Source organism: Triticum dicoccoides, chromosome 6A (assembly GCF_002162155.2).
Source record: "Triticum dicoccoides isolate Atlit2015 ecotype Zavitan chromosome 6A, WEW_v2.0, whole genome shotgun sequence".
In the NCBI taxonomy this organism is placed as follows: Eukaryota; Viridiplantae; Streptophyta; class Magnoliopsida; order Poales; family Poaceae; genus Triticum; species Triticum dicoccoides.
Genome location: NC_041390.1, coordinates 189100660 through 189114759, shown reverse-complemented (window position 1 = coordinate 189114759; position 14100 = coordinate 189100660). Strand labels below are relative to the sequence as shown.

Sequence of the window (14100 nt, the reverse complement as noted above, 5' to 3'; positions counted from 1 at the left end):
CGGTTCGACCGATAAAGATCTTCGTAGAATATGTAGGAGCCAATATGGGCATCCAGGTTCCGCTATTGGTTTATTGACCAGAGAGGTGTCTCGGTCATGTCTACATAGTTCTCGAACCCGTAGGGTTCGCACGCTTAAACGTTCGTTGACGATATAGTATTATATGAGTTATGTATGTTGGTGACCGAATGTTGTTCGGAGTCCCGGATGAGATCACGGACATAACGAGGAGCTACGAAATGGTCCGGAGGTAAAGATTCATATATTGGATGATATGGTTAGGCCAAGGGGTCAGGCCCACGGGGCTATAAGTCGGTGCAAAAGGAGTTTTGCGGAGGCCAGGGGGGCAAACGCCGGAGACCCTGGCGTCTGGCCCTGGACCAGACGCCGAGGCCCATGGCGTCTGGGCCAGACGCCAAGGATTGTGGCGTTTGGTCCTGGAGTCCGAGAAGGACTCTTGCCTTTCGGGTGAAACCGACTTTGAGGAGGCTTTTGCTCCAAGTTTTGACCCCAGTGCTCAACATATAAATAAAGGGGCATGGCTAGCACCAAAGACACATCAAGAAATACCAAACCGTGTGCTGGCAACCCCGTCCCCTCTAGTTTATCCTCCGTCATAGTTTTCGTAGTGCTTAGGCGAAGCCCTGCGAAGATTGTTCTTCACCAACACCGTCACCACGCCGTCGTGCTGCCGGAACTCATCTACTACTTCGCCCCTCTTGCTGGATCGAGAAGGCGAGGACGTCACCGAGCCAAACGTGTGCAGAACTCGAAGGTGCCGTGCTTTCGGTACTTGGATCGGTTGGATCGTAAAGACGTACGACTACATCAACCGCGTTGATATAACGCTTTCGCGAACAGTCTACGAGGGTACGTAGACAGCACTCTCCCCTCTCGTTGCTATGCATCACCATGATCCTGCGCGTGCGTAGGATTTTTTTTGAAATTACTACGTTCTCCAACACCCCTATCTATCCTTATTTCTTGTGTGCACACGCTTCATACTGTGTGTGTGACTCTGTATGCGTTGATTTTATGGGCTTTATGCTATTTTACAGGGACATGAAACAATTTATAGGGAATCTATTCTACTGACACACATGTCATTTGGTTAAAAACAGAACATTGTAAAAGCGTTTTGCAGTATCTTTAAAATGATTTTAAAGGACGAAGGTTTATGAAATCTGCTAGAGTTGCTCAGATGCTCTAATTGTTCCACGGAAGGCCCAATTCCAACCGGAGATGTTCCCTTACTTATTACACTTCCCCTTTCCCGTTCATCTATTGTGGAGAGAAAACCAAAGCCCAAATACGCGGGTCGGACACCCTCCTGGCCGTTGATCTGTGGTCTCCCTCCGTCTCCTAGCAGTCGTCCACCTCCACACCCTCCTCTCCTCAGAGCATCTTCAATAGATTTGTTTAAAGTTTGGCGATCCAAAACCGGAGATGTAAAATTTGGACTGTCAAAAAGTGCGTTTTGCGGCTTCGAAAAAAGCTCAACTCCAATAGATGGTTCAAATTGATGGTCCAAATTTGCAACTCCAATAGATGATCCAAAATGAAGATGTAAAAAATATGAAAACGGCCGCGTGGCTGCTGCCAGCCACTGTTTAGCCGCGGTTTTGCATTGAAATAGCAACTAAAATTTGAAAATAAAGTGCATCATCATCATAGTTTCAATCAAAAGTGCATCACCATCATAGTATCAAATTCGTCTACCAAAAGAGCATCGTCTCAATCAAAGTTTTTCGCTCTAGAAATTGAAATGCACATGAATATTACTCATGCGGGTCATCAACACCACCGGTGTTTTGAACCATGGTACGATCATCATCTCCACCACTGTCTTTGTCGACGTTCTCAACAAGCGGTGAACTCTCGGTGCCGTGAGCACCACCGAAACCATCTTCATCGCGTCCCATGTTGCCGCCATATCCACCTCCAATGCCACTCATGTTGCCGCCATAGCCACCTCCCAAGCCACCCATCATGTTGCCGCCAAAAGCACCTCCCATGCCGCCAAAGCCACCTTCCATATTGCCACCGAAGCCACCTCCCATGTTTCCGCCAAATGCACCATACATGGAACCTCCAATCATGTTCATATAACCACCCATGGCACCTCCCATGGCACCACCCATGGCACCACGGAGAAAGAGGAAATATTTACCAAATCACTATCACCGCAACCACTTGGGTTCATGCGAGCAACGTTTGACAAGCAACCGGCCCACTTTGAGCATTCAGCGTTGATGGTGGACCAACATTGGCGTAGAGAGTCGCTCGCACGGAAGATACCACTTGTGTTGCGTTCATCGAAATACTCCTTGATGCGTTTCCAATAGGTGCTCACCGTTTGGTCGCTTCCAACGCTTGCATCTTGAGAGATTTTCTTCCAAGCGGTGCATATCAACACATCCTCCGTGGTGCTATAATTTCCACTTCTTCCCTGGACAATGAAGCCCTCATCGTCCACATCAAGATTGTCATCATCATATTGGGTTTCATATTCTCGTGACTCATATATGTAATCATCATTTGCCACATTTGTTGCGTGCATGAAAGCTTCATCATCAACACTACAATTGCACGCACGAACAATCAAGAACACAAAAAATTTGAAACAACAAACGAGAGCACAACCGGAAAATTTATACCTGCGACATTTCGTCGAACATGTTGGAGGCGGTGGTCGTCGGCGTGGCCACATCTTCCTCCACGGCCGGCGGTGGCGGCGGGGAATGTTGAGGAATGGATATGTGGTTGCTGGAGGAGGCTGTCGGCCGCACCGTCTGCGAGTCGTCGCCCCGAGCCGCCGCGGCCGCCTTAGAGACCTTCGCCGTCCGAGTAGAACTGTCGGCTGGGTTGCGGCTACGGTTGGCCGGCCGTTTGACGCTGCCTCCTCGTCCCTTCGCCGACTTCGCTGCCTGCGCGGTGGCCACCGGCCGGGGCAGCGCCAATCTGGGCCGGCGGGCGGGGGGCGGCGGCATGGCCGCGGTTGCGGGCGAGATGGCAGCGGCGGCGGCCACGTGGGACAACCCACCGGCTGCGGCGGCAGCGGAGAAGGCGGCGGGGTCGTCGACATCGGACATGGCGGCGCCGGACGGCGGAGGACGGCGGCGGCCGGGAGGGTCGCGCGCGGGCGGACATGCGGGAAAGGAAATGAAGTGGCGGTTGGGCATTCGCGGGCGGCGGCTGGTTTTGGACCAGATGCATCTGATGATATATATTTGCATTGCGAGGTATTTTATTTTACATCACGAGGAGGCCGCAGTCCATTTTTTTTGCATATGGACCGTCTGTTGGAGCAATGTTTTTTGCCTCATACGGTTTAAAAGTTAGGTATTTTTATATATGGACCCTCTATTCGAGATGCTCTCGGTCCGCTCAAAGCCGGCGCCAGCCAGATCGAGGTTTCTCCTCCATCTCCATGGACCCGCGCCCCCTCCCAACGGGAGCGGCGACGGGTGTCGACCGCGATTCGGACCCTCCAAAGTTGGGACAGGTACGTGCCTTTGCTTCTATTTCGGTGACAGTTAAAAATACAGATTCTAAGCTTAAGCGAGTTTCCAGGCCGCAGCTTATTACGTGCTATGTCTACGCCTAGGGTAGAACCCGTCCCCAGTTTAGTCTAATGCAGCATGGATTGAATTTCAAGTGTCCGCAGCAGTTTTAGGTTGTGAATCGATGGTGCGGCTACAAGTGTCGGCACTAGTATAGCAAATACATTCAAGATGTCATAATTGGAATTCTGAACATGCTAATTTTGGCGGCATTACAGGATGGAACAAATAGAGGAACTTCAATCCAGTCATGACACACTGCAATTGGAATTTTAAACTAATGCTAATTTCAGCAACATTATAGGATGGAACGAAGAGGTCTCTGTTAAACATTTAAACTCTGTCATGTACGTTGCCTTGTGCGGCTGCCTTGTGTGCCAAGGGTTGTTATAGGAGTAGGATCTTTTATCTTGTTATTCTCTCTTATCCCTCCTGTAAAACCTCCTGTAATATCTCTACGGTTGTAACCTATGAGAGATGGGTCTCTCCCCAATCAATATAAACACCACGCGACCCTCTGTACGAGGGTAGAGACGCTTACACAAAACTAACATAGTAATCAGAGCCTCCCTCTTCCTCATCTAGCGATCACCACCTCCATCCCATCGCCAGCATACAACTTTTTTTCCGCCCCCCCCATCCTTCCCATCTCCGGCGCCATGTCTACCTCCTCCAGCCAACTCATCTCCTCCGGCCTGAACAACACCATCTCCGAGCCTCTCACACGTACCAATTACATTCTCTGGCAAGCCCAAGCTCGCTCCCAGATCATGGGAGCCGGTCTATATGGGTATCTTGACCAAACCCTACCCGAGCCACCTAGAACCATCACCACAAAAACCTCAGACGAGAAAGATCAGATCGGTCCGAACCCCGCCCATACCCCATGGCTCATCCAAGATCAACAAATCGTAGCCTACTTGCTCCGCAACCTTTCCAAAGAGGTCCTGGTGCAGGTTGCTTCTCTCGAGACTTCTCATGCCATCTGGTCTGCCCTAGCCAACATGTTCTCGGCTCAATCCAAGTCTCGCGTCAACAACTGCCGTATTGCTCTCTCCAATGCCCAGAAGGGTTCCCTCAGCGCCGCCGCCTACTTTGGGCAGATGCGGGCGCTGTCTGATGAACTCGCGGCCGCAGGAAAACCCATCGGCGAAGATGAGCTCATCTCCTTCATCATCGTCGGCCTCGACATGGAATATCAGCCCATCATATTCGCTCTTGACGTGCGTGTTGATCCTGTCTCCACCGATGAACTCTTTGGCATGATCTCCAACTTTGATCAACGCGTCGAGCTGTTCCAAGGAACTGGTCCCGGCGCTTTCAAGTCCTCTGCTAATGCCGCCTATCATGGTCGCAGGCCTCCCAAACCCTCTCAGAACCCTCCCAAGGGTGGTGGTGGTGGGGGCTATCGTGGCGGTCCATACGGCAGCGGCGGCGGCCAACTCCAGCACGGTGGCGGCGGTGGCGGTGCTCCCTATCCGCATGCTGGTGGCGGTGGTGGTGGCCACTTCCAGCACGGCGGCGGTGGTGGTGGAGGCCACTACAACCAGCGCGACAACAACAACTACCAGCGCCGCAACAACAACAACACTCGTCGTCCCTTCCAAGGTTATGATGAATATCTTAACAAGTGTCAAATTTGCAAGAAAAATAACCATATTGCAAAGGATTGCGACTTCCGTTATGCCGAGAGCAACACCCAATGCAAGAACGTTGCAGCTGCTGTGGACGCCTCCTATGGTGTGGACACGAACTGGTACGCTGACTCCGGCACCTCCAATCACATCACTCACGAGCTGGACAAGCTGACCATGCACGACAAGTACCCCGGGCAAGATCAGGTTCATAATGCCAATGGAGAAGGTATGGAGATAGCTCATGTTGGTCATTCAATTATTGCAACCCCTCATCGTGACATTCACCTCAAAAACATCTTGCATGTTCCTCAAACTGCCAAAAATCTTCTTTCAGTACATCATATTGCTCTTGACAACAATGTTTTCCTTGAATTTCATCCCTATTTCTTTTTGATCAAGGATCAGGTCACACGGAGAATTCTCTATCGCGGTAGATGCGTGCGTGGGCTCTACCCTCTTTTTCCCGAGTTCAGAAGCTTCAATAAACAAGTCTTTGGTGTCATCAAAATCTCCCCGGACAGGTGGCATGCTAGACTAGGACATTCATCTTTTTTTGTCGTGCAACAAGTGCGTAGCATCGAAACTGTCTGTGATTCTTGTCAAAAGGCAAAATCTCATCAATTGCCATATCATATTTCTACTAGTATTTCTACCAAGCCGCTCCAACTTATTTTTTCTGATGTATGGGGTCCTGCCCCCTCCTCGGTTGGTAGACATATGTACTACGTTAGCTTCATTGACGATTTCAGTAAATTTACTTGGATTTACCTTCTCAAACGTCGTTTCGATGTTTTCCAAGTATTTAAGAATTTTCAAGCACTTGTTGAACGCAAGTTTGATCGCAAAATAATTGCCGTCCAGTCCGACTAGGGTGGTGAGTACGAGAAATTAAACTCGTTTTTTCAAAAACTTGGCATTTCCCATCATGTTTCTTGCCCCCACGCACACCAACAGAACGGCTCCGCTGAACGCAAGCATAGGCATATTGTGGACGTAGGCCTCGCTCTTCTTGCAGGTGCTTCTATGCCCTTGAAGTTTTGGGACGAAGCGTTCCTCACCGCTGTCCACCTTATTAATATGCTCCCTAGCCGTGTCATCAATAATGAAACTCCTATGCAACGACTTCCCCAACTTCGTCCTGATTACAAGTCTCTTCGTGTTTTTGGATGTGCATGTTGGCCAAATCTCCGTCCCTACAATAATCGCAAACTTGTGTTTCGTTCCACCCAATGTGTGTTTCTTGGCTATAGTGCCCAGCACAAAGGTGTCAAGTGTCTTGACGTACCCATGGGACGTGTCTACATCTCCAGGGATGTCGTTTTTGACGAGACGATTTTCCCTTAGCCACACTACATCCAAATGCTAGTGCCCTCCTTCGCAAAGAAATCCTCCTTCTTCCTTCTCATTTGACCTCTTTGCATCATGGGGACGATAATTGTGATCACATGACTAACCCTCCTAACCTCGAGCTTGAGTCTTCTGGTACTGCAGGGTCGGATGCGGAAGCAACAGAAAAAAATTTGGTGCAAAATCGTGAAGCAAACAGGCCAAACGAGCAATATTTCATGTGTCCCCCGTGGTGCAACAACCCTGCAGCCGAATCTCGGGATCACCCTCGACAGGATCTGCCTCGGGATCCCCTGAGCCGCGTCAGGACCCGGGCGGCAGCGCCCCCTCCAACTCCACGTCTGCAGGCCCCCCGCCCACGCCACGCACGCCTCGCCAACCTGGGGATGCCATGCGACGGGCCGCGGGCCCGCTCTCCCCCACGCGCGCATCGGCTTCCGCAGGTCACCCGATCGAGCGGTTCGGTGTGGAGCCGCGCGTCTACACCAGGCGCCTCCACCAACCAGCTGCGGGCACGGGAACCGATCCGGATCTGGCGGCGGCTCCGCCTGGATCTTCTGCGCCATCCTCGCTCGTGTCTTCACCATCGCCCGCCACAGAAGATCTGGCAAAGGGAATCTGCTTCGGATCTGCTGCAGCAGACCACATGATCTTCTGCACCAGCGGAAACTGCACCTGTTCCTGATGCACCACGAACACGTCTCAAATCAGGGGTAATCCAACACACAAATTACAAAGTTAAGTTAGATTTGACATGTTCCACAGGTGAACCTCGTACGTTCCACGAAGCATGCAAGGATTCACGTTGGAAAAAGACAATGGAAGAAGAATTTCAAGCGTTGCAGAAAAACAAAACATGGCATCTAGTTCCTGCACACCGAGGTAAAAACTTAATTGATTGCAAATGGGTATTCAGGATAAAGAAGAAATCAGATGGCACCATAGATCGCTATAAAGCTAGGCTTGTTGCCAAAGGATTCAAACAGAGGTACGGTATTGATTATGAGGATACATTTAGTCCTGTCGTTAAAGCTGCAACTATCCGTCTTGTTTTGTCCATCGATGTGTCCAGAGGATGGAGCCTCAGACAGCTAGATGTACAGAACGCGTTCCTTCATGGTGTTCTGGAAGAGGAAGTGTACATGCGTCAACCTCCTGATTTTGAAGTCAGGAACAAACCCTCATATGTGTGCAAACTTGACAGGTCTCTTTATGGATTGAAACAAGCCCCTCGAGCTTGGTATTCACGGCTAAGTACAAAGCTTCGGTCACTTGGTTTTGTGCCCTCAAAGTCTGACACATCTCTGTTTATCTACAATAAGTCACATATCTCCATATTTGTGCTTATTTATGTTGATGATACTATTGTTACAAGTTCATCCAGTGCAGCAGTAACAGCCCTGTTAAAAGACTTGAATGCTGACTTTGCTCTCAAGGATTTGGGAGATTTGCATTTCTTTCTTGGCATTGAGGTCAAGAGAAATAGGGAAGGTGGTCTTCATCTCTCTCAGGAGAAGTATGCAGCTGATCTCCTAAGCAAGGTTGGCATGCAAGGGTGCAAATCCTCACCTACACCGTTGTCGAGTACAGAGAAGTTATCTCTTGAAGAAGGTGAACCCTTGAGTCCTGATGACAGTACAAGGTACAGAAGTATGGTAGGAGCTCTTCAGTACCTAACTCTTACAAGGCCTGATATTTCCTTTGCTGTAAACAAAGTTTGCCAATTCCTTCATGCACCTACCACTGCACATTGGACTGCTGCGAAACGCATATTAAGATATGTAAGGATACTTTGAGTATTGGTCTGACATTCAGCAAGTCACCATCCACTCTTGTTAGTGCCTTCTCTGATTCTGACCGGGCAGGGTGCCTAGATGACAGACGCTCAACAGGTGGTTTTGCTGTTTTCTTTGGACCTAACCTTATCTCGTGGTGTGCAAGGAAACAGGCCACAGTCTCATGGTCAAGTACTGAGGCAGAATACAAGACTTTAGCAAATGCAACTTCAGAAATTATTTGGGTCAAATCCATGCTCAGAGAACTTGGAATAGGTCATGCACAACCCTCCTGTCTCTGGTGTGATAATCTTGGTGCTACATATTTATCTGCTAATCCTGTTTTCCATGTAAGAACAAAACATATCGAAATTGATTATCATTTTGTTCGAGAAAGAGTTGCAAGCAAAGAATTAGAAATTCGTTTTGTTCACTCCAAAGATCAAGTTGCAGATGGGTTCACAAAGGCTTTGCCTACAAGACAGTTTGAAGAATTCAAGCGTAATCTTAACTTAGTTAAGTTATGATTAAGGGAAGGTGTTAAACATGTAAACTCTGTCATGTACGTTGCCTTGTGCGGCTGCCTTGTGCGCCAAGGGTTTTTATAGGAGTAGGATCTTTTATCTTGTTATTCTCTCTTATCCCTCCTGTAAAACCTCCTGTAATATCTCTACGGTTATAACCTATGAGAGATGGGTCTCTCCGCAATCAATATAAACACCACGCGGCCCTCTGTACGAGGGTAGAGACGCTTACACAAAACTAACAGTCTCTACTCTAGCGCTGGAATGTCGGTCTTGAAATAAATAATATGCTCTTAGCTCGTCGTTTTGGATTTTCTTCCCCTAACTTTGTACTACCTTCGTTCACAAATATAAGATGTTTTGAATATTTCAATATGGACTACGTACGGACTGAAATGAGTGAACAAACACACTAAAACGTGTCTATATACATACGATTCAAAAAAAGTTATAACATCTTATATTTGTGAACGGAGGGAGTATTGGTTAAGCAGATTTGGTTGAAGTTCTAATTCGCTAGCTTGTGATCTGACATGGGACCCAGTAAATTCTGTACCGAGAACTTGTCAATTTGAAGATACACCTTCAATTATGTGCACAACTCATTACCGGCGTGCTTTATTCAAATTTTGTCACCTTTTTCTTTTATCAAACAATGCATTAGTGATGTCTGATCAATGTGAAATAGGTAAGAACAGAAGAGGAAGCATACGTGGAATCCTTTCTAAAGGTTTCACTTCTCCTGGCCGACCAGAAGTTGATCAAGGCTCGGCATCATGGCTCTAAGATGGTTCAGGTCCTTCCTAACACTTTACTTCATTATAGTGCTTCATGTACATACTCTGAGATGACTGGGACCCTTCATTTTTTTATTTCCTTTGCATTGGTCATTTTTTTAAATTTTTTTGCAGCATCTCTGGAACTACAGGAGCGACAAACTTCGCGGCGCTGATCTTGTAAAATTGGAATTTCCTCTGGTTATATTCCAACCTGATTTAGTTTCGAGGAGTGCAGAAGCCATTTCAGAGGAAATAGCGAACACAAAAGATGGGAGCATCCTGGGTAAATCAGATGGGAGCAGAGCAGAAAAATCTGACGGGAGTACTGACAGTAGAAGCAGCATGTCTGATAAAGGACCCCAGAACAGTGATTGGAGTGCGACGCCCACGGTATACTCTTTGCATTATGATTAGTTTTTTGTATGTCCCTTTACCGAAAAAGGCTTTCGCCCCGCTTTATAGATAAAGCACACCGTCACAAAACACACAACCCCAACAGGTTCAGACACACACACCCAAGTAGCACAACAAAGTCATAAGGTACTGCTGAGGGCACAGCTCAACAAGCCCAAAGAAACAGAAAAGGAAACCGGGCGAGGCCGGGCGAGAGACCCACGCAGGGGACTAGTCAGGCTCCGGCGGAGGGGGCGGCGGCGGCGGCGACAGGCGGACGGCCATCGAGCGGAGGTCGGCGATGAAGGCGGAGATGGCGTCGCGCTCCAGGAGACGGCTAAGCGGCCGCCAAAGCTGCAGGAAACCCGAGAATTTGTAGAGAGCGTCAGTAGCACGACGAAGCGGAGTGCGCTCAATCACAAGCTTATTACGAACAGTCCAAAGAGTCCAGGCTAGGGTCCCAACCTCCAGCCACCTAATGTGGCGGGAGGACGGGGGGGACGCTGGGAGTTCAGCAAAAAGGTCGGGGAAGTTGGTGTGAGTCCAATTTCCGCCGACAAGCTCGCGAAAACAGCTCCAGAGGAACTGGGCAGAGGTGCAAGCGAAGAAGATGTGGTTAGAGTCCTCGGGGACGGCACAGAGGGGGCAGAGACCAGAACCCGGGCCATTACGCTTGCGGACCTCCACACCGGAGGGGATCCGTCCCCGGATCCACTGCCACATGAAGATACGGATCTTCAGAGGGAGGCGGACGGACCAAACCATTGAGAGGGGGGGAGGGGCGGCGGAGGGGGCAATGGCCGCATAGAGCGATTTGGTAGAGAACTGGCCAGACGGCTCCAAATGCCATCGAACACGGTCTTGGACGCCGTCAACCAGCGGCTCATGAAGAGCTACGCACTCAAGAAGCTCACGCCAGGCGGCGGATTCCGCAGGCCCAAATGGCCGACGGAAAGCGAGGCCCCCTAAGTCAAATAGGGCCCTATCAACAGAGATCATGGGGTCGACAGAGATAGCAAAGAGAATGGGGAAGCGAGCCGCAAAGGGGGCGTCACCGGCCCAACGGTCATACCAGAATAACGTCGAACGGCCAGATCCTACCGAGATAGAGGTACCAATGCGGAGCACAGGGAGGAGCTGGACAAGGGACTGCCAGAACTGAGAGCCACCCGACTTCTGGCAGAAGGCAAGGGGTTGGCCGCGCAGGTATTTATTCCGGATAATGTCCAGCCAGAGGCCCCCGTGGCCCTGCGAGATGCGCCACAGCCATCGGGAGAGGAGGGCAATATTCATCCGTTTGGAGCACATGATCCCCAAACTCCCCTGCTCCCTCGGCTTGCAGATGTCAAGCCAGCTAACCATGTGATACTTCTGCTTGCCGTGCTCCCCAGCCCAATAGAAGCGGGACTGGATTTTGGCGATCTCCTTATGAAGAGAATCGTGAAGGCTGTAGAGACTCATAAGAAATAAGAGGAGACTGGAGAGGGAGGAGTTGATAAGAATAGTCCTGGCCGCCTTGGACAGCCACCTCCCCTGCCAAGGCTCGCATCTAGTCTGGAGCTTGGTCACGGAGGGGCGAAGATCGGCGGCCAGGAGGCGCGAGTGACTGATGGGCGTCCCCAGATAGGTGGAAGGAAACGAGCCCAAGCGGCAATTGAGTCTATTGGCAATGGCCACCGACTCCTCGGGAGAGTATCCCATCACCATAACATCGCTCTTATCAAAATTGATCTTGAGGCCCGACATCTGCTGAAAGCAAAGGAGGAGGAATTTGAGATTGGCGATGTCCATCTCCGAGCCTTCGACCATGATGATCGTGTCGTCCGCATACTGGAGGATGGAGATCCCCGCGTCCCCGGAGAGATGGGGGGCGATGCCTCGGAGGTGGCCCGCAGCTTTCGCCTTATCGAGAATGGAAGCCAAAGCGTCCACGACCATGTTGAAGAGGAACGGGGAGAAGGGGTCGCCTTGGCGCACCCCACAAAGGGTAGGGAAGAAGGGACCAATTTCGCCATTAATATTGACCGCCGTGCGACCGCAAGAGACCATTTGCATGACTCTCGTGATCCACCGGTCGTCAAATCCCTTGCGCAGAAGGACTTCCCGAAGGAAGGGCCAGCTAACCGTGTCATAAGCTTTGTGAAAATCGATCTTCAGAAAGACCGCCTTCAGGTGTTTGACCCGGACCTCATGAAGAACCTCGTGCAGGACCAAGACCCCATCAAGGATGAACCGGCCCTGAATGAACGCCGACTGATTAGGGTGAGTGATCCGGTCGGCCAGCAGGGTCACCCTATTGGCGTACCCTTTGGCCAAGATCCGGAAGATCACGTTTATGACCGTAATCGGGCGGAACTGGCGGATGTCAGTCGCCCCAGGGACCTTGGGAATGAGGGAGATGGTCCCAAAGTTGAGGCGGCCAAGGTCGATCGAGCCCACGAAGAATTCCTCGAAAATGGCCATGATCTCGGGTTTGACCACGCTCCAGAAGGTTTGGAAGAAGAGAACCGGGAGGCCGTCCGGGCCCGGCGCCGAGGAGGGATTCATACCCTTGATAGCCTCCCAGACCTCTTGTTCAGAGAAGGGGGCCGTCAAGGTGGCATTGTCTTCGTCAGAGACTAGACGGTCGCCGGTCCAGCAGTCAAAGGCAAGAGAGAGGCCGCTCCGAGGAGCGGGGGAGAAGAGGGAGCGATAGAAGCCATCAACATGGGCGCGGATATCGCGGGGATCCTGAAGGAGAGTGGCTCCCTCCCAAAGGCAGGAGATGGTGTTGCGTCTACGGTGCCCATTTGCGATCGCCTGGAAGTAGGCCGTATTCGCATCCCCCTTCAAGACCCAACGCTGGGCGCCCCGAATGCGCCAATAAGCCTCCTCATCAGAGTAAATCACGGAGAGCTGGTCCTCGAGGTCATAACGGGACAACCACTCGTCAGGAGAGAGACCGATCGCATCAGCCCTGAAGTCGAGGGCCTGGATCGCCGACAGGAGAGCCTTCTTCCGTTCCCTGGAGTCTCTTCCCAGGTTGGCTCCCCACCCCTTCATAAATTGTCGGGCACGCTTCGCACAGAAGTGTCACGCATCTATGGCGGAAGGGGGGCGGGGGTGGGGATGGCCACGAGCCTCGATCCAACGAGCACTGACGGCGTCGGAGAATCCGGCCTGGGAGAGCCAGAAAGCCTCAAAACGGAACCGAGGGGGAATCGGGGGGCGCTCATCCGCGGAGGAGAGAAGCAGGGGAACGTGGTCAGACCCAATCCGGGTGACGGCACGAAGAGAGGCTAAGGGGCACCGGAGGTCCCACTCGGGGGAAACTAGGACCCTGTCCAAGACGGAGAGGGTCGGGGAGGCTTGGCGGTTGGTCCAAGTAAAACGAGCCCCAACCCGATCAAGCTCCCTGAGGGCGAGGTCGGCTATGAAGTCGTTAAACATGTCCATCCGGGCAAAACTAACATTGCCATTGTTCTTGTCTTCCGCACACCGCAACAGGTTGAAGTCCCCCCCGACAACTACGGGGAGGGAGGCGGCCGAGATTTTCCGGTGAAGTTCCTCCAGGAAGGAGGCCGACCTACTATGGTCAGCCGGACCATAGACGATGATGATCTCCCATTTGAAATTGAGAGATCTCTCAAAGACCTCCATGCTGACGAAGAATTCGCCCCGGTCCATGCTGCCCACCTCAAAGGTGGCATCCTTCACGCCTAGGAGGATGCCACCCGAGTGGCCTGCACTCCCACTAGAAGGGAGCCAGTGCCACGCAAATAGGTGAGAGCTCAGCCGGTCGAGCTCAGGGAGCGCAAAGTCCCGGCGCATGGTCTCCTGCACGGCCACTAGGTCGATGCGTTCAACTCGCAAGTACTCCACTAACTGGCGGCATCGGCCATCATGGCCGAAGCCGCGGATGTTCCAGAATAGGGCACGCATCAAGGAGCCATTGGGGGGCTGCTTGACCCCAAGACACGAGACGCGCTGAGAGCGCGGAGGGCCGCCGTGCGGGAGCGGGTGCGACCCCGGATCACCAGCTCGGCCCCCGAAGGGCGGGGGGCCGTCTGCCGCGTCCGAGGAGGGGGGGAGGGGTCTCTAGG

The 14100-nt window shown here is 51.4% G+C and overlaps 1 protein-coding gene and 1 pseudogene across 1 annotated transcript in view; both read left to right on the top strand.

The window, feature by feature from the left end:
- Window positions 1–3400: 3400 nt before the first annotated feature.
- LOC119316543 overlaps window positions 3401–14100 on the top strand; it is a 28609-nt gene continuing 17909 nt past the window's right edge. Inside the window, exons 1-3 of the mRNA XM_037590867.1 lie at window positions 3401–3505; window positions 9535–9642; window positions 9758–10015. Coding sequence (XP_037446764.1) covers window positions 3431–3505; window positions 9535–9642; window positions 9758–10015 — 441 coding nt within the window. The 5' untranslated portion in view covers window positions 3401–3430. The remainder of the gene's footprint in view (window positions 3506–9534; window positions 9643–9757; window positions 10016–14100) is intronic.
- Window positions 4706–4844, top strand: LOC119319797 (annotated as a pseudogene).